Source organism: Lytechinus pictus, chromosome 14, assembly GCF_037042905.1.
Source record: "Lytechinus pictus isolate F3 Inbred chromosome 14, Lp3.0, whole genome shotgun sequence".
NCBI lineage: Eukaryota > Metazoa > Echinodermata > Echinoidea > Temnopleuroida > Toxopneustidae > Lytechinus > Lytechinus pictus.
Window position 1 is genome coordinate 14,748,026 of NC_087258.1, and position 18,932 is coordinate 14,766,957.

The 18,932-nt window shown below is 36.2% G+C and overlaps 2 protein-coding genes across 2 annotated transcripts; both read left to right on the forward strand.

Moving 5' to 3' along the window:
- The first annotated feature begins 2,453 nt into the window (after positions 1-2,453).
- LOC129276201 (uncharacterized) lies at positions 2,454-6,733 on the forward strand. The gene is made up of 3 exons (XM_054912617.2): positions 2,454-3,330; positions 3,953-4,158; positions 4,975-6,733. Exons 1-3 carry the CDS (start codon positions 3,047-3,049, stop codon positions 5,418-5,420), a joined length of 936 nt encoding a protein of 311 aa, XP_054768592.2. The 5' UTR covers positions 2,454-3,046; the 3' UTR covers positions 5,421-6,733.
- A 9,503-nt stretch (positions 6,734-16,236) lies between these two features.
- LOC129276200 (uncharacterized) lies at positions 16,237-18,692 on the forward strand. Its single transcript, XM_054912616.2, has 3 exons — positions 16,237-16,534; positions 17,003-17,208; positions 18,247-18,692. Exons 1-3 carry the CDS (start codon positions 16,260-16,262, stop codon positions 18,690-18,692), a joined length of 927 nt encoding a protein of 308 aa, XP_054768591.2. The 5' UTR covers positions 16,237-16,259.
- The last annotated feature ends 240 nt before the right edge of the window (positions 18,693-18,932 follow it).

The following is an 18,932-nucleotide window of genomic DNA, read 5'->3' on the forward strand; positions in this document are numbered from 1 at the left end:
ACGTAGTTAATTGACGTTGGCATAATTTCTTATTGCAAGGCATGATTCTTCATTTTTCCAGGAAATTAAAATGGTTTCTTGACATTTTCTTTGGCGACAATTGCTCAAATGGGAAATCTGCACATTAAGCAGAACATAAAACCTAACCCCCAAATCTAAATAACCATAATCCTTATTTTTACATTATTCTGAACAAAAAATATTATAACACTCTAACTCTAACCTTATGCCCTCTGATATATTAAGACCGGACTAATTGTCGCAGGAGCAAATGTCGTGTCACCATTAAAACATACCATCAGTGAACGTATTAAGTATAACATAAAAGTAGAATATTATATCAAAGAGACTGATACCATTGGTCGCAGAACGACTAGAAGGTGTTGAATCACAATTTGGTGGTCATTTTCAAGCTTTCGTATATGCAGGTTTACTGAAAAAGTGGGGTGAGAGGGGGAGGCTGACGCCCGCAGCCTACCCTCGGTACTGACGTCATCATAATTAACGCCCCCCCCCCCTCATCATTTGAAGTTTAATGATCAACCAAACAATCTAAACGAGTGGTCATGAAACAACAACAGAAGCAACAACAATAAACCAATATTTTGCTTTAATGACTCCTTAGTAAGAATATAGACGATGTGATCAGCAATTCCAAATCTACCCTCAGAAATACAAGACATACAAAAATCAGCGCAGTTGATTGCTGAATTTGTTTAAATTTGATTTATTTCATAGGCCCCACCAGTTGATATTGTTCCATTCTGTTTTTGTTTTTTTCAATATTAGAACAGCCCTATAAACCTATAAGCACCCTGGAAATGAGTCTTGAGCCATAAAAGCAGAAGTTTACCATGTTTACCCTGGTCTGTATTGACAATATTATCATGGACCTACTACCTCTAGTTGTCATTGGAGAGTTGAGAATTTGACCTACATTTTGTCCCTGTGGGTATATCGACCGAGTGGTTGCAATGACCTCATTCACGATCAAGAAGATCCAAGCGGCATTGACCACGAATCTTGTTTGTCCTACACTCCAACCTCTCGGAAGGGCAGATAGCTAATCCGACAAACATGGCAATGTATATTCGTACACCATGCATGTATATTCCCCTTCAAATTCATTTGTTGAAAAGCAAATTAGATTCAAGATTAATCATTGAAACAATGACGAAAGTAGTTTTTTATTTAAAAGGAGAGAGGGAGATGTGTTTGGAAAAGATGAAAAAGACGAAAACTTGGCATGGAATGTCATGAGGTAAAATCATATCAATACAAAATATCATTGGTAATAACTTACTTGGTTTATTTCCGATTCGTCTAATGTCAATTCGTCCAATTGCCAACCCGTCTACTATCATTTGGTCTACCATCAGTTCGTCCACTCACCACATGATCTACTTTCATTCAGTCCTATTCCATTCCGTCTAATAACCAGTTGGTCCAATAGCAAATTAGTCCATATACTATTTGGTCTAAAATTGTGCAAAATGAGTGAAAATGAAATGCATATTACATCAACTGGTTATGAGACGAGACAATCATAGACCAAATGGTGATTAGACGAAGTGATGATTGGACCCAATGGTTAATGGACCCAATGGTTGTTAGACGAAATTTTGATGGACGGATTGGCATATTAGACTAAACGTAAGTAGACCATGTGGTGAGTGGACGAGTTGGCAGTAGATGAATTGGCAATGTACACTTTATTTTTGTAATGTCACAATACTTCTTGAAAGTGGTATTATAAATTTTAATGTGGTCATTTAAGTTAGAAACCAGTCGGTCATGTCATAGTGACAGAGGGGATAAAGCACATGAATGAGACGTATTTTTTTAATACAATTAAAAGAAAAGATACTAGAATTAAACAAATATATATACTATGATTTATTTCCTAGTTAAAGAAATAATTTGTTGATTTGAAACTGATCTGAAAGACATTATTTGTTGACTAGCAATGATATGAATATAAGTGATAGGTGTATTGCAATTGAAATATAGAAGAAAAGTGAGGCATATTTTTAGATTTTTGATAGGAGTAATTGTGTATATATACACAATTAGAAAAAAAGAGGGTCAATGACTGAGTCCTGTGAAACCCAACGTTTTGATTTATTGTTCATTTTTTGAATATTTATTTTACTCACGATTATTTTCGCAGTTCATGACGTAATATATGACAAAAGTCTTGAATAGCTTAAGAACAGCTGAAGAAAACATTCAATCATTCAAGGTTAAGTTGACAAAATTCAATATCGTGAGTCCCTCTCTAAAGGGTAAAGATTGTTTCACGAAAATGGAAAAAACATTAACGGCAGCAAAGTAAACACTTGTATATGTGTCATATTGAGTCAGCCTCTTATGGCCACCTCCTTTTCACGATGATACATTACTTTATAGCATACCATAAACCATATAATAGCCCCATACAACACATACATACCATATCTTTTGATTTCTGTAACCTTTAGTCAACCACATAATGTAGGCCGATGGGTCAAATTACAAGGCACCCAGCCAAACTACAATATTGGCTTATATATAAAGTCACCGGCTTATAGCAGCAGGCCATTTTCCCCGTGAACCAGTAGCTTCATCGAGTAATAGAAATTCATCTCTTTATAATTCTCCTTAAACAGTGGACTGGACTGAAATTTTTTTCAAAAATAAGGATTCATTCTGACACGTGGCATCAATATCGTTCCCGAAAAAAGTGAAAGGAACAATCAAATTGTTATTTTTCCATGTTGAAACTTAGTGCACATCTTTTGACGGATACAGATTTGGAACTTTAATGTCACAAACGACTTTGAATTACAAGGTGAATGCATAGTATATGGCTCAAGAGCTGGTTTTTCAGGACTTTTACCAATGCCTTCGAGTTAACATGGTCCAGATTATATTGCATTAAGTTATCATCAAGAGTCAACTTGACATACTTTGTCAGGAGAGATTGAAATCATCTGGTCGGCTATTCGCGCACTAAAATAATCTTCCATGTGTTACTTTTTATCATAATTGAAAGTTTTTCATCACGATGGCTTCTACCGAAAATGGCCATAGTAGAGATGGAAGTAAGACCATTCTTTGGTGCGTACCGCGGGCAATCTCCACTGCTTTTGCCAAGTGTCTGAGCAACATCGAGGACACCGAAGTGTGGTTCGAACCCTACACCTACAGCTATGTGACACGAGTGGAGTACGAGCTGCAAACCAAACTTGTTATTCCAACGGAGTATGAGGGAAATGAGGAAATCTTCCAGAAGGCCAAAGAGATGCTTGATGTGTTATCTCAAACTAAGAATGAAGCTGATCGCCTGCCGTAAGAATTTCTTTTTAATCTAAAACAAAATCATATTTATTCTACTAATCCTATCTACGATTTTATATTTACGGCATTTTACGAAACCAATAATGGTTATTTGAATAATTTTATTACTTATATGCCGAAGAAGACTTCGGAAAAGTCTCCTTCGACTGCCGAAGAAGAATATATATACATATATATATACATTTGAGATGGTGCCTATACAAGGCTACTGGTTCCAGTGGCTGATCCATGAGCGGGGGGGGGGGGGGGGAGGTGGGGGTCACATCCTGCCTTTCCCTCCCCCCCCCCCCATTTTGAGAGCCATAATCAATATTTTAATGTAAATATGCTGTTCTTACACTAGTGTGCCCCCTTTTGAAATTCTCATTATATATATATCTCATTTCATTTAATTTTTTTGCTTCTCAAATTTACCTCGGGAAAATGTGCATCCCTTTTTTTTCAAAATCCTGGATCCGCCCGAGGCTGATGCGTATTGGCTTTGAGATCTTTGTCCTTGTCTCGAATACAGAGGAGTGACTTGAGTTAAACTTAACATTCAATTTCAACATTAACAATAATAACGCTACATCAATTATCATAGATTAACCTTGTAATTTCTTACCATTTACAGATACGGCTCGGTAAAGCGTCGTCTTGAAGCCTCTACTGCTAAACACGTGTTTGTCAAGGATATGGCTTTTGCAGTTCCTGATGGGTATCATCAGTTTCTACCCAAGGGTTATCGGCATACATTACTCATCAGGAATCCTTTCAGATCCATCCACTCGTACCGGAAGTCAATGTTTAAACAGTTTTCTGAATTAGGATTGCTCGAAGGTGAGTTTTTTTACTCAGTAGCGAAAGGCAACGATTGAAATCAATGGGCCAAGAATCTTGAGGGGACCAGACTTAACGTGTGAGGCAAAAATTCTAAAAAAGCGAGCAAGATTTCTTTAGCCTTTGAAATAATTGAAAAAAAATCTTTGATAAATTTTCACATTTATTCATAAAATTATATCAAATTCTAGTTCATTGTTTTTCATTTCCTTTCATTTCTTTCACCCTTGTTTTTCTTGGTCGTGAAACTCTTTGGGTCCGGCGTTCTTTACCCCTCCCCCCATTTGAGCTTGTCCAAAAGGAAGGATTTCATCAAAACGTAGACAATGATATTTTAGGGGGTGGGGTAAAACGGTCAAAAGATGAAATCACCCCCCCCCCATATTACACATATCGACAAAGTTATAGATACAGAGTTTGAGGCACGTAAGAGGTCAATTGGAAGTAGAATTCAGCATAGTGGCGTCATGAGCTCCCCAAAATTGAAGGGGCTAGATATGGCGTATCGGGCAAAACTTATTTAGAATAAAAAGTTGAGAGCAAGCACAGCGAACCAGCAAAATTCAAGTGTTGGCATTTTTATTACAAAATTCAATCAAATTTTGTGATAGATTTTGACACAATGTTAAAAAAATAATATCATATTTTACCCTTTTCTCTTTTTTTTTCTTGGTCGTTTATGCCACTGGTATGCTACACTGCTCAAGAAGTTGCATTATGGGTCACGGAAGTAGCTAGATTTGGGTAAGGTGATGCTATTAAACCTGCTGGCTCGTATCTGCTTTAAAATCTTACTTTGTATATTTTAATTGGTAGGTGAAGCAGCGGACGAAAAAACGTATGATGTTGAGCGACATGATCGCTTCTTTCCTCCTGGATGCTTCGTAAAGGAATTATACGACTTCTGGAAGTATCTCCAAGACTCCGGGACTGATCCCAACCCTATCATCATTGACGGTGATGATCTACTGACCAGACCAGCTGAGACGCTTTCAGCTTACTGCGCGGCCGTGGGGTTGCCTTATAACGATAGTTTACTCAAATGGGACGCATCGGTAGAAGCTTTCAAGAAGATGAAAGCTTGCGGAGATGGTCTACTGATGGATCTGGTGCATTTCTACGGAACGGCCATGAAAAGCAGCTGCTTTCTGCCTCCAAGTAAATCTGTATCACGTGATCAACTAACGGCTGACGTCATTAGATGCTCTGATAAGGTCATGTCCTATTTTGATGAAATGTATGAAGCTAGATTGAAAGTTTAGATGAGATTATTGGTTTAACAACTACTGTTAATGTCCAAGGCCTCGGAGGTTCACTATTAGAACAATTACTTTTCTTTCGTATTACGTACACTCTAAAAACAAGTCAGTCAAAAATGACTAGTTAATAGGGTCAGCTGGGTGCAACTGTTATTCTAGTCGTATTAGAACAGAGTTATTTCTGACTAGAATGTCAGAAATGTGACTAGACAATCAGCTGCACCCAGCTGACTACTAGTCTGGTAAGTTTGACTGATTTGTTTTAAGAGTGTACGTAATTATGAAGGACTTATTGAGTAAAATCATTAGCCCTCCTTTTTTCTGAATTTATATATGAGACCAGGCTACTTTCTCTCATCACTTTTTTGTAATGGTCAGGCCTTTCTTTAAACTGTGCATAATTAAAGTACCGCCCACTCAAGTCATGAATGGAATTTGCATTTTTTTAAAGGCTGTCATACTTTGGTCATTCTGTGTTAGCTCCATGGTCATTCCATCAAAAATATTTTGATAGTGCTTTAAATGGAATTGACTATCACAATTTCTAACTCTACTTCGGATAGGACAACATAGTTTGTTGTGGGTGTACGATAAAAAAAGAACAAGGGTGACTTAAAGGTCAAGTCCACCTCAGAAAAAAGTTGTTTTGAATCAAAAGAGAAAAATCAGACAAACATAATGCTGAACATTCCATCAAAATCGGATGTAAAATAAGAAACTTATGACATTTGGAAATTTCGCTTATTTTTCACAAAAAAGTTATATGCACAATTTAGTCACATGCATACGAGAGAATCGATGATGTCCCTCACTCACCATTTCTTTTGTTTTTTATTGTTTGAATTATACAATATATCAATTTTAACAGATTTCACAATAAGGACCAACTTGACTGAACCATATAATGTTAAGCAATGGTACCTCCACATGTTCAGTGAGAAATTAAACTTTGTTTCAAAGGAGAATGGGGAGAAAATTATAATATTTCATATTTCAAATAATAAAATGCAAAATAAAAAGTGAGTGAGTGATGTCATCAGTTTCCTCATTTGCATACTGACCAGGATGTGCATATAACTAATTATGTTAAATTAAGCGAAACTTGAAAATGTCATAACTTTCTTATTTTACATCCGATTTTGATGAAACTTTCAGTGTTAAGCTCGTTGGATTTTTCTCTATTTATTCAAATAGCTCTTGCAGTCACAAACTCGAGCATGATGTATATTATATCTAAACCCCACCCCTAAAAAGAAATAAAAATAAATAGATGAATGAATCCGTAAATAACTATTATGAATTGATAAAAAGATTTGAAGAATAAAAATAAATATAATATAACTAAATGTAAAAGATAAAAACAGAAATATTTATCAATGAAATAAATAAATAAGTAAATAAATATATACATGTAGATAAATATTCAAATAATAAAAAGGACCAAAAATGTAAAAGATTTCTTCGGTCCGATTCGAATTATTTTGTAGATTTCCGTTTTCCGTACTTTGTTTCTATATAAACTGATAAAGACAGAGGCAGAGTCTTAACGTATTTAAACTCAATGCTTGACAGCATGTAAATTGGAAAGTCGACATTGCCATGCATTAACATGATTATTATTTCTGATTATTTATGTTTGTATATGATCGGATGATTCAATTATAATGCTCGATTACAAGTTAATCACTCAAATAAAAAAATAGTGATTTCTTATTACATGCTTTAAAAACATCCACATTAAGCCTACGGAAGAATGGCACTTTCTTCTTACACAGAAGAACAATATATTGCTATTAAAAGAAAAGAAAATCTTTCTGACAATCAAAGAGAGTGGAATTGTGATGTAATATTATTGACTTCGACAGGGGTGGATCCAGGATTTTCTAAAGGGGGGGGGCACATTTTCTAAATGAAAATTTCACAAGCAGAAAAACAAAAAACAAAAAATCCTCACTTTCAATAAGGGGGACACACTAGGGTAAATACGGCATATTTACATTTTTTTTTCATAATTGGACTCTCAAAAGGGGGGGCACGGGTTGGATATGCCCCCCCCCCCCGGATCCGCCACTTGGACTTCGAATCATCGATGAATATTACTGTTTTTTTTTACTTAAATTTCTTTAATCAGAATACGCTATATTACACACTCTTTGCGTACCTTTTCGTTATATATATATATATATACTAGTATATTGAGAAGTAAAGTAAGAATGTGAATATATCCTCATTGACATGATTTAATTGTATTCATGATTGTGTTTCCTGGATGTATCTATAAACCTTGTAAACTATAATTGAATTATTAAAAAAATGTAACACAAAGTTATGCGGTTATCCGTTTGCATTTTTTTACGATTGATTACATTGAAAAGTGTTTACAAATAAGTGTACAAAAACCGCATCGTAAGTTACGAGCGGCTTTACGAAAGACTGGTGGTCTTTTCCTGTGGTAAGTGATACACATCAGATTTTCATTGGTTTTGATTTAGTTCCTAAGAAAGGGTCACCAGTCATTCGCATAACTTCCGAACAGATTTTCAGGAATAGGCTCGATAGACCGTGTGTGTGTGTGTGTGTGTGTGAGAGAGAGAGAGAGAGAGAGAGAGAGGGGGGGGGGTATAAATGTAAAAAGGGAGCCATCAGGGAGTATAAGACAGACATATAGTGGGGGAGATGGAGAGGGGACTTATTTTCTGTTTAAATACATTTTGAAGTTTACTACATTAAAAAAGTAAGATCTGCAACGGTATAAACAAAATTCAATTGAACTGAATTGAAATCGTGTATAGGTAAAAAAAAATCATAGGTCATTTTTGTTCAAAGTAAAAAAGAAAGTGTAACATGTGTAAAGGACCAATATGATATCAATAATCAATAACAAATAATGGATGAATAAAAATATGATTGGTAATGAATAATGCTTGAAAAATACAATATGATATCTGAAATTAAGAGAAATGTTTTACACAGGTTACAATAAACGCGCTTATGGATTTGTAACCATTTTTGTAATGAGTGAAAAAAGTAAATTGATACGTGCGACAAATATATAAAACCAGGAAGAAAAATATGTGTTTAAATATTAGAAACAATATATATTGTATACTTATTGGTAGCATTTGACATGATTAAATCGGAACTTGATGAGGAAAATATGAATGAAAAGCAAAATCATATCAGGGCATGGGAGATATGTATATATGAAAGGGATCATTATTTGGAGGAGTGTACAATGATACACAATGTTCAAAAGTCGTTTGGTAAAACGGAAATAACAAAATATATGGTTTCCAAACCATCGTATAATATTGACGAAGATAAGAATTAAGTTATATGCAGATGCAGCAAAATTTAACGATCGTGATGTCCCAATAATTGACATAAGAGTAAGAGTGATAGTTTAGTTTTTATTATCATTTATAACAGGGGCCGCGGAACGGTTTTCAGAGTGGGGGGGCTGAGCCAAAAGTGGGGGGGGGGGCTGACCATGGAAAAAAATCACAATCCTATGGTAATTTTTACGTTTTTGTACACGGTTTTTTTTTTAAGTGGGGGGCTGAAGCTGATGTTAAAGCCCTAAAACGCTCCCTCGACATGATGGAAGAAAGGGTGAAGCTGATGGAGAAAAGCACCAATGATCTTGAACAGTATGGTAGACGGAATTCTGTCAGGGTTTTTGGCATTCCAGAGAGTTCGGACGAGAATACGGATGACCTTGTCATCAAAGTGGTGTCCGAAAAGTTAAATCGCGCCCTGACAAAGTCCGATATTGATCGATCTCACCGATCTGGAAAACCTCGACCAGTCAATGATGATGATACTAACCACAGACGCAAACCGAGGCCCTTACTAGTCAAATTCTGTTCGTACAGGAAAAAAGCAGAGATCATGAAGAGCAAGCGTCACCTCAAGGGCAGCGGGAACGTCATTCAAGATGACCTGACGAAGTTGAACCATCAAGTCCTGATGAAGCTAGTTGCCCATCCGAAGGTTGAAGCGGCGTGGTCTGTCGATGGTAGGATCATGGCTGCCCTGAAGACCACCAGAGATGGTGTGACTGTGAAAAAGCCCCTTTTCACCTTGTCACAGGTAGACTGTAGGTGACACTATTTATTACTTTTCTGACTGTGTTCTGTCGCTGGTCTCCAATTGTTTAACAGTAACTTTAACCTTTTTCCCATCCAGATCCCAGAGGATAACTCAATCTTGTAGCATAGGATTTTTTTTGTTTTTGTTTATTAAAGCTTCTAGCTTTAATATTCCACTCTACCTGTTACGAACCGAACTTTTTACTATTTTGTTGTTGTTGTTTTTTTCTTCTTCATGACACTTCTATACACCTTGCCTATCTGTAAATATGTTGCCTTGTGCATCATTGTACATATTTCCTGTTTCTCCTTCCTCCTTCCTTTATTTCTCACCCTCTACCTGTACATCGAGGACATGCATGCATTTACACTTTTCATGTATGTTTATGTGATAGCCAGCCAGTCCTACCTGTATCATGTTGCACGTCTCATGCTAATTCAACTTCCTTTTTGTTTTACAATGGCTCAGTTTGAAGACGATATTTGTAATTTTTTTAAGTTAATCGCTGTAGTATAAATGGTAACATGCGTAATGCTGTCCCCGATTGTAACTATTGCACAGAAAAACAGTTTTTGGAATTAGTTTGTAATACCAGAATGAGCACTGACCTAACTCTCCTTCATATGAATATTCGCAGCTTGTGTAAGAACTTTGATAATGTATTAGCATTCAGTAGTAATATCAACCCAGGGCTTGTCCCTATTGGCGTCTCTGAGACTTGGTTTTCTAGTGAAAATGATATGAATCTCTTTTCTTTTCCAGGTTATGATATAATTTGTAATAATAGGAAAAATAAAAGAGGTGGTGGTGTTGCAAAATATGTCCCTTCTGAGTTAGATTATCAGGTTTGTCATGATCTTAATTTAAAGACCGATCATTTGGAAGCTGTATTTATAGAAATTTTGCTTCCTAATAAAAGAAATGTTGTTCTAGGAGAAATCTACAGACCTCCCCATGGACATTTCACAAGTTTTATAGATGACATGCAAAATATATTGAAAAAAGCTTTGCTTTCTCATATACCATTATTTTTGATGGGGGATTTTAACATATTAAAATCTATTACACTGCAATGATAATGTTCACGTTGATGACTTCTTGAATCTGTTAATGTCTTTTTCATTGTTACCCTTAATCACAAAGCCTACCAGAGTGACTGATACATCTTCCACACTTATTGATAATATTTTTAGTAATTCGCAACCAGCTCCGTCTTATGGAGTAGTAATTTCTGACTTATCTGACCACTTTCCTGATTTTACTAAACTAGCTTTAGGACAATATAAGGATCCAAATATTAACAACACCCATACTCGCCAAAGCAATTCTGAAAATATTGCTCGGCTCAGAGAAGCGTTAACTTCGTCTGATTGGAGTGACATACTCTCAAACCAAAGTGTTGAGAGTGCCTTTGATAATTTCATGAAAAAATTAATGGTTCTATATGACGAGAACGTACCTGTGATTAATTGTAGAAATAAGAGTCGATTTAGAGTTCCACGTATGCCGTGGATTACCAAATCTTTGTTAAACTCAATTAATAAAAAAATAAGATGTATTACCAGTATAAAAAAACAAAGTCAGCATTTTTGTATAGGAAATATTCAGCTTATAGAAATACTTTAACTGCTACACTGCGTAATGCTAAAAAGCAAGTTTACTGTGCTCAATTCCAAGCGACTTTTGATAATAATAAGGATACCTTGAAAGTGATCAGAAATGTTTTTAAAGCGCCACTTAAGGTTTCAAAGATAAAACAGGTAATCATAAATGATCAAGTTGTGGATGATAACAGTGTTATTGTAGAAGAGTTCAACAATTATTTTTTGTAATATTGGTCCAAATTTACAGGCGGCTATTCCACCCTGTCAAAAAACCTGTGTTGACTTCTTGTCTGAGCCTACTTTAGAAAGTCTTTTTTTTTTGCCTACAAGTGAGGAAGAGTTGACTGATGTGGTTAGATCTCTCAAAAGTAAAAAGAGCCCAGGCTGTAATAATATTAAAAATGAACTTATTAAACATGTTATTGTAGGAATCTTGACACCTCTTACTCACATCTTTAATCTTTCAATGTCAAATGGCATTGTGCCTAGAAGCATGAAAATTGCAAAAGTTGTGCCAATTTTTAAGAAAGGCAACCCCGAATTGTTGACCAATTATCGTCCAATTTCTTTGTTGACATCTTTTTCAAAAATCCTTGAAAAACTCATATATGCAAGGGTCATACATTTCTTTAAAAAGTCAAATATCTTTTCGAATTTTCAATTTGGGTTTCGCGAGAAGCATACAACTACACATGCCATGTTGCACTTTGTTGATAAGGTTGCCACTGCCTTGGATAATTACTTGAGCACAATTGGTACATTCTTAGATTTTTCCAAGGCTTTTGATACAGTTGATCATAAAATTTTGCTACATAAGATATCCCATTATGGAGTGAGAGGTGTTGCCCTTGAGTGGTTTAGGAGTTATCTCACTGACAGGAGACAATTTGTATCTTTGAATAAAATTAATTCCAGCGTGCAAACTGTTACATGTGGTGTACCTCAGGGGTCTCTTCTAGGACCTCTCTTATTCATACTGTATATAAATGATTTTCAAAATTCATCAAACAAATTATCCTTTATTTTCTTTGCTGATGTTTTTAGTGTATAAGAATGTTATCTTGTGGGTTCAAGCCAATAAATTATCACTTAATTTTCAAAAGACAAATGATATGCTTTTTAGCAATTCCTTAAAAAAGTTGCCTGGCAATGTAATGTTTAATAATGTCTGTCTTGAAAGAGTAACCTCAACTAAATTTATTGGGTTATTTATTGATGAGAAATTGAACTGGAAACTTCATGTAAATCATCTCTGCAAACTGTTGTCAAAAAATACTGGTGTTATATACAAGTTGAGGTCAGTTTTCCCTAAAGAAATTGTATTTATATTATATTCCTCATTAATTGTTCCTTACTTAAACTACGGTGTGCTTGCCTGGGGCAACTCACTAAAAAAGCAATTGTAAAAATAATCATTGTTCAGAAGAGAGCTATTAGAAGTATATGTAATGTCAGTTATCGTGCCCATACAAATGTTTTATTTCATGACAATCACTTTTTGAAAGTGGAAGATATTTACTTTATGCAGCTAGGATCTCTTATGTATGATTTTGATTCAGGAAGTCTCCCTTCAGCCCTGGCACTAATATTTAAGAAAAATAGTCAAGTACACAATTACAATACTAGACAATCTTCCACTCTCCATATATCTCGTGCAAGAACAAAGTTCACTTTGGGCACTCTAGTTTGCACTGGACCCTTTTGGAATGCACTTGACCCTGACATTACACATGCTGTCAGTTCTACAGTGTTTAAACGAAAATTGAAATCTTATTTACTGAGTAACTATGGAAGTGATTCGTAAAGCCTATTTTTCGTGTGTTATTTATCAGTTAATGCTAAATTATCAATACGTTTCATCCCCCCCCCCCCTTTCCCGGGCCTGGCTGGTCTCTGTCCTCATGTCCCCTTTTTTGTCCCTTTTGTACATAATTGTGTCCCTCTTCTCTCCCGCCTCTCTCTTTAGTTAGCATATTATATTATATTGCCATTTCTGTGTTGTTTATCCAATATTCTTTGAATTCGTAATGAGGAACCTTAATTTACAAGCATTGCTTCACTTAGGTCTCATCGTCTTCCTTTAAAATTATTTCTTTTCTGTTTTAAGCTGTATAATGTATTTAAAAACAATGTTTTCTGCATACTCTGTTTTATGTATACCTGTATGTTCTATCATGTACTCTGCTTATTGTTTCATACACACTTGTATGTTTGTCATGTATTCAAACTCAAAGTTGAAAGACAAATAAAATGAACTTATGAACTTATTACGAGGATGAGTCTGCCACTAAACAAAATAACTAGTAGATGAAATCTATTTATTTTAGTAGTAGTACATTATCATGTCTTTATTAAAGATCATGTCAAAGAATCAGGCCCGGCAACCTATCAAAGATCAAGTCCACCCCAGAAAACAGTTGATTTAAATAAATAGATAAAATCAAACATGAATAACGCTGAAAACTTCATCAAAATCGGATGTAAAATAAGAAAAATTATGACATTTTAAAGTTTCGCTTATTCTTCACAAAACGGTACTATGCTCAACTCAGTGATATGCAAATGAGAGAGTCGATGATGTCACTCACTCATTATTTCTTTTGTTTTTTATTGTTTGAATTATATAATATTTCAATTCTTACGACTACAATTAGCACCTCCTTGCCCGAACCACAAGACGTTAAAATAATGGAATTCCACATGTTCAGGGAGGAATGAAACTTCGTTTCACATGACAATGACGAGAAGAAAAAAAAATCATATTTCATTTAACAAAATACAAAAGAAATAGTGAGTGGGTCATGTCATTGGTACCCTCATTTGCATACCGAACAGGATGTGCATAAAACTGTTTTGTAAAATTAAGCGAAACTTAAAAATATTATAACTTTTTTATTTCACATCCGATTTTGATGACATTTGCAGTGTTATGCTCGTTTGAATTTTCTCTTTTTATTCAAATCAGCTTTTCAGTTGGGGTGTACCTGTCCTTTAAGTTAGCCGGCAGGTTAAATTACAATTTAAGAACATATAATAATTACATTTATACATTACAATCACAATGTATTATAATATTACTGTTCGATACATCAATATATAATAACAATATCAAATATCGAAAATACAATACAAATAAGTTCATACATTTATCGACGCATACAAATATTGTCTTGAAAATTGAATGTTTGAAGCGCCAGGTAATCCTTATTAGCAAGAAAAACGAGCGCGGAACGCTATTTTATTTTATTTTTTTAAACCTTTTTCTATTTGTGATTTTTCCCCTTTAATAACTTTTTTCACATTTCTTATCCTTCTTTTTATTCTCTTGTTGTACCTTTTATGTTTCTTTTCTTCTACTTTTTTCTCTTCCTTCTCTCTTTTTTTTGGCGAAAAGACTTCCCCTTCAGATCCGCATTATACTTACGTAGGCATATTGTGTCACGTGACCGCGTCTCCCGATATGAAAATACACTGATCAAACATGAGACTCAATTCATATCTGTACGTGAAATCATGTAGCTATTATAGCTCCATGGTGAAACCATGCTTGAAAACATGTTCGTATGTACGTCGTGTACGTTGCCGAATATGTGCTGTAAATAATAGGATAATTCATTTTCCGTTAAGCGTAGATGATATTGAATTTTAATCGGAGCTCTTATACTGGTAAGTATATATATCAATTATTTTCATTTTCGGCCTCATTTTTATCATGTGCATAATAGTGCATCGTATAATATCTTTGTAAGATTGGAATGTTGTTTCTATCAGAATTGTGACGTCAGAAGCAGGTATGATGATAGGATTTTGGATTCGACCGACTTGGGGCGTAATCCAGGGGGGGGGGTGATATCCTTCACACACCACATTTTTATTTTCAGAGAGGGCTTGCCTGTACTAGCATCCCCCAATTTTCCAGAAAGAAAATAATCAAATTTAATTAATATCTTATTCATTAGATCTTTAATTTAACCCTAAATGCCATCAAAATGATTAAATTGGCAAAATATTATAAGAACGATTTGTGATTCTGATGTAGTCGCGTCAATAAAGCACACCCGCTCTTTACCAAACCCTATTAAAGGACACGCCCATTCCGTGCCCCCCCCCCCTCCATAGTCCCGAATTTGGCACTGCCTATACCAGTCTATCCCTGTGCGCCCGCCTGTTTTTCAAGCAGTCCATGAGTGAGCATTGGTGCCCTTATGTACGAATCGACAAAACATTATAGTTTTCAAATATCAGAAAAAAATGGGGCGTTGCGTGAAACTTACGGTTAAACTCGAAATCAAACCAAAGAGATGAGATTGAAAACAAATGTGTAATTGAATTGCGTTCAATAGCTACTCTACAAAGAGATTTTGCACAGCGGCGTACGGAGAATTCGCGATCAGAGAAAATATATTGTAAAATGCCGTCAAAAATATTGCTGAACCGGAAAACAGTTTCGTCCTATAATTTCAGAGCTGACAAAACCTTGCAAATGTGTCGTTTGTCCAGAATCTAAGACTAAAATGTTCGTTTGATTCACAAATTTTGACAAATGCTTCTTTGTCATGACGACCATTAGACTAAAAACATGCTCTGTTCTTGAGTCCTGCGTACATGTGTACATCGCTGAGGAAACTCCATAATTTCTGGCTTGTCGGTCTTCGCGCTTGATTTGCAATTAGCGTGTTTTCACTCCACTACGCAGAATCAATTCTAGCACACAGCAAAGGCATTGAAAATGCAAGTCAAATTATAATGAAAACCTGGGAGGTCTTTGTCGAAAAGTGGTGAACTGCATGGATAGCTGATCGTTCTAAGATTCGGAGCTGGCAAAAAAATCAAATATGTCGTTTGTCCAGAGTCACGGACAACACTGCTGTTTTGATTCACCGATTTTCGACAAAGACTTCTTTGTCATGATGGGCTTTTGACAATAGATTCTCTACGTTCCAGAAAGCGTATGCGTAGTGGTTGCAAAATTCCCTAATATAAACCTAAAGATGTAAGGTAACGTACGTTGCAACGTGAGTTTCTTAATTGCAACGTACGCCCCATACATATGCCATTTTGAAACAATCCACAGAATGACAGAACACAACCATAAGACGGGCCTGAGTCAACGATCAACGATAAGCAACTGCAAGGAAACTTTGAAATGTGTTCTACAAAATGTGACGATACTAGCAGGACGATCCTTTGGTGCGCACCACGTGCCATCTCGACTGCTGTGGCGAAATGCCTAAGCTTCGTTGAGGATTGTGAGGTATGGTTCGAATTATACAGCTACGCTAGAGCCGCAGGGGTGGAATACAAGTACCAAACCCAACTTGACATCCCGATGGAGTACCTAGGAAACGAAGAGATCTTCCAGAAGGTCAAAGGGATGATAGACATCTTGGCAAACACCCCATTTGAAGCTGATCGACTCCCGTAAGTTTTGTTGCCAACGATTTCTTTGTATTACGTTGAAGATTATATATTTGCATGTTCGTTATTATCAGTGCAGTTGGGCAAATGTTGGGCAACATACTGTCCACTGTACGTGTTGGGTAATGTATGTTGGTTAAAAATATTTATATTCTGGGCAATTATTATCCAATTGAGCAAATTTGTTACCCAATTATTAGTTTTTATTACCCAATTTGGACAGATTTTAACCAATAGTTGTGTGGACAGTATGTTGCTCAGTGATGGTTAAAAATTTGGTCCTTTTTGCCCAACATTTTTAAGAGTGTGGGAAGGCTTGACGAATCAAAACCAGCGTTAAATATTTAAGTTAGTCAATGACCATCACTTGGGAACATGCCATCAATATGAATGAAAATGGGAATTCTGACATTTACACTTTTTCCTTTCTTTCCAAAGAAATGTTGTTGTTTCTTTATTTTTCTTTTGCAGATATGGATCAATAAAGCATCTCCTTGAAGATTCTACCGCTAAACACGTTTTTGCAAAAGATATGGGAATGGCTATGACAGAGGGGTATAGGGAATACCTACCGAATGGGTATCGACACACCTTTCTTATAAGACACCCATACCGTGCTTTACTGTCTTATCGTAAGATGGTATACAACCATTTCTCTGGTCTTGGACTTTTTGAAGGTAGGCTACTTATGTTCGCAGTTCGGTGGCATGCGCCTGTAATCCAAGCTACGTTGGGGAAGTTCCAAATTGATGCGGAGGTTTGAGGTTCGAGCCCTGGTCACGTCTTTCGGATGTTGACTTTAAAAGTCGGTCTCAAACATAAATATTCATATCTGATCGATTCCTTCCCATCTGGAAAAGCTCAATTACACACACACACACCCACACACCCTCCCTCACACACACACACCCTCATCAGCCCACACACCCATACTGAGCCCTGCCGAAGGTGACATGACATTTGCTTTTACTTCATATTTCGTTCCTACGGCTCCTGTATACAAACTCGTCCTTTCGATTTTTTTTATAGGCGTTACCTAGACTTATTACTCGTTCCCTTATCTAACAAACTCGTCCCTTTGACACAACGTGATAGAACTTGTTCCAACGACTTAAACATTGTTCCATCGGCGTACTACGGTGAGTTATAGAAGTCGTGGGAACGGTGGGCCGGATAGTGTGAAGTTGAGGTAACGGGTAGTGTGACTGAGATTTCAGGAATCTGCTTCTTGGCCCATCAGAAGAATAGCCAATTTTGTACAGGCCTATAATAGAAAAAGAACCATTCTATAGAAAATAAACATTCTTTCAGCTATATCAGCCCTGTCCTGGCCCTACTTCCTTTCTAGTATTGAATTTGCAATACATGTATTTGTGTTACAGGCGTATCACACCACAAGCTCCTAATTTTAGGGAATTACGCCTTCTTCTGTTAACAAATTTTTTTATATATAATATTTATACTCCTCCATAAAAAAAATGATATTTTGTAAAAATTCAAGAAATTCAATTTTAGGTAACGGCTTAGTAAGAAATTAATTTGAATTGAAAAAAGAAATATGATTAAGACGAAGCAGGTCATTACTGACAAGTTGTCTTTCTCCGACAGATATAGCGACAGAGGCCGATAAATGCTACCAAATAAATAAAAAGAGGGATTCCAGAAATCATAATTATTTTTTTATTATCATTATCATCATTCATTCCTGTTGACAGGTGACGCAGCTGACGAAAAGAAGTTCGATATCGAGCGCGATGACCGATTCTTGCCATCTGGTCACTTCGTCAAGGAACTCTACGATTTCTGGAGGTATCTCCAAGATACAAATATCGATCGCAATCCGATCGTCATCGACGCTGACGATCTGCTATCAAACCCTCGTGGGGTTCTCTCAGGTTACTGTCATGCCGTAAGCCTGCCGTACAACGACAGTTTATTAACATGGGACGGCTCAACCGAGGCATTTACCAAGATGGTGGCTCCTGGTGACAGGCTTATAATGGATTTGGTTCATTTCTACGGGACTGCTGTGAAAAGCACGTGTTTCCTCCCGCCCAAAAGGATGCCGTCACGTGACGAACTACCTCCTGACGTCATCAGGTGCTCTGACAAGGTTGTGAAATATTACGATGAAATGTACGATAGGCGACTCAAAGTTTGAGGGAATAGTGAAGAAAGAAGTTCAATTACAATCTTCTTTGATTTGCCATGTAAAATATGCAAGGAAATTCTTAATAATAATAATAATGATAATAATAATATAGGTATATTTACCCAGGGAAGCCACTTCAGTTCCGAAAAATGTTCTCCCAGTGGGCCCTGCTATTATTATTACCCCGGCTTTAGCTGGGCTGCCTAGGCGCTCAAAGCATTCAAGGAATTTCTTCCTACCGGGTACACA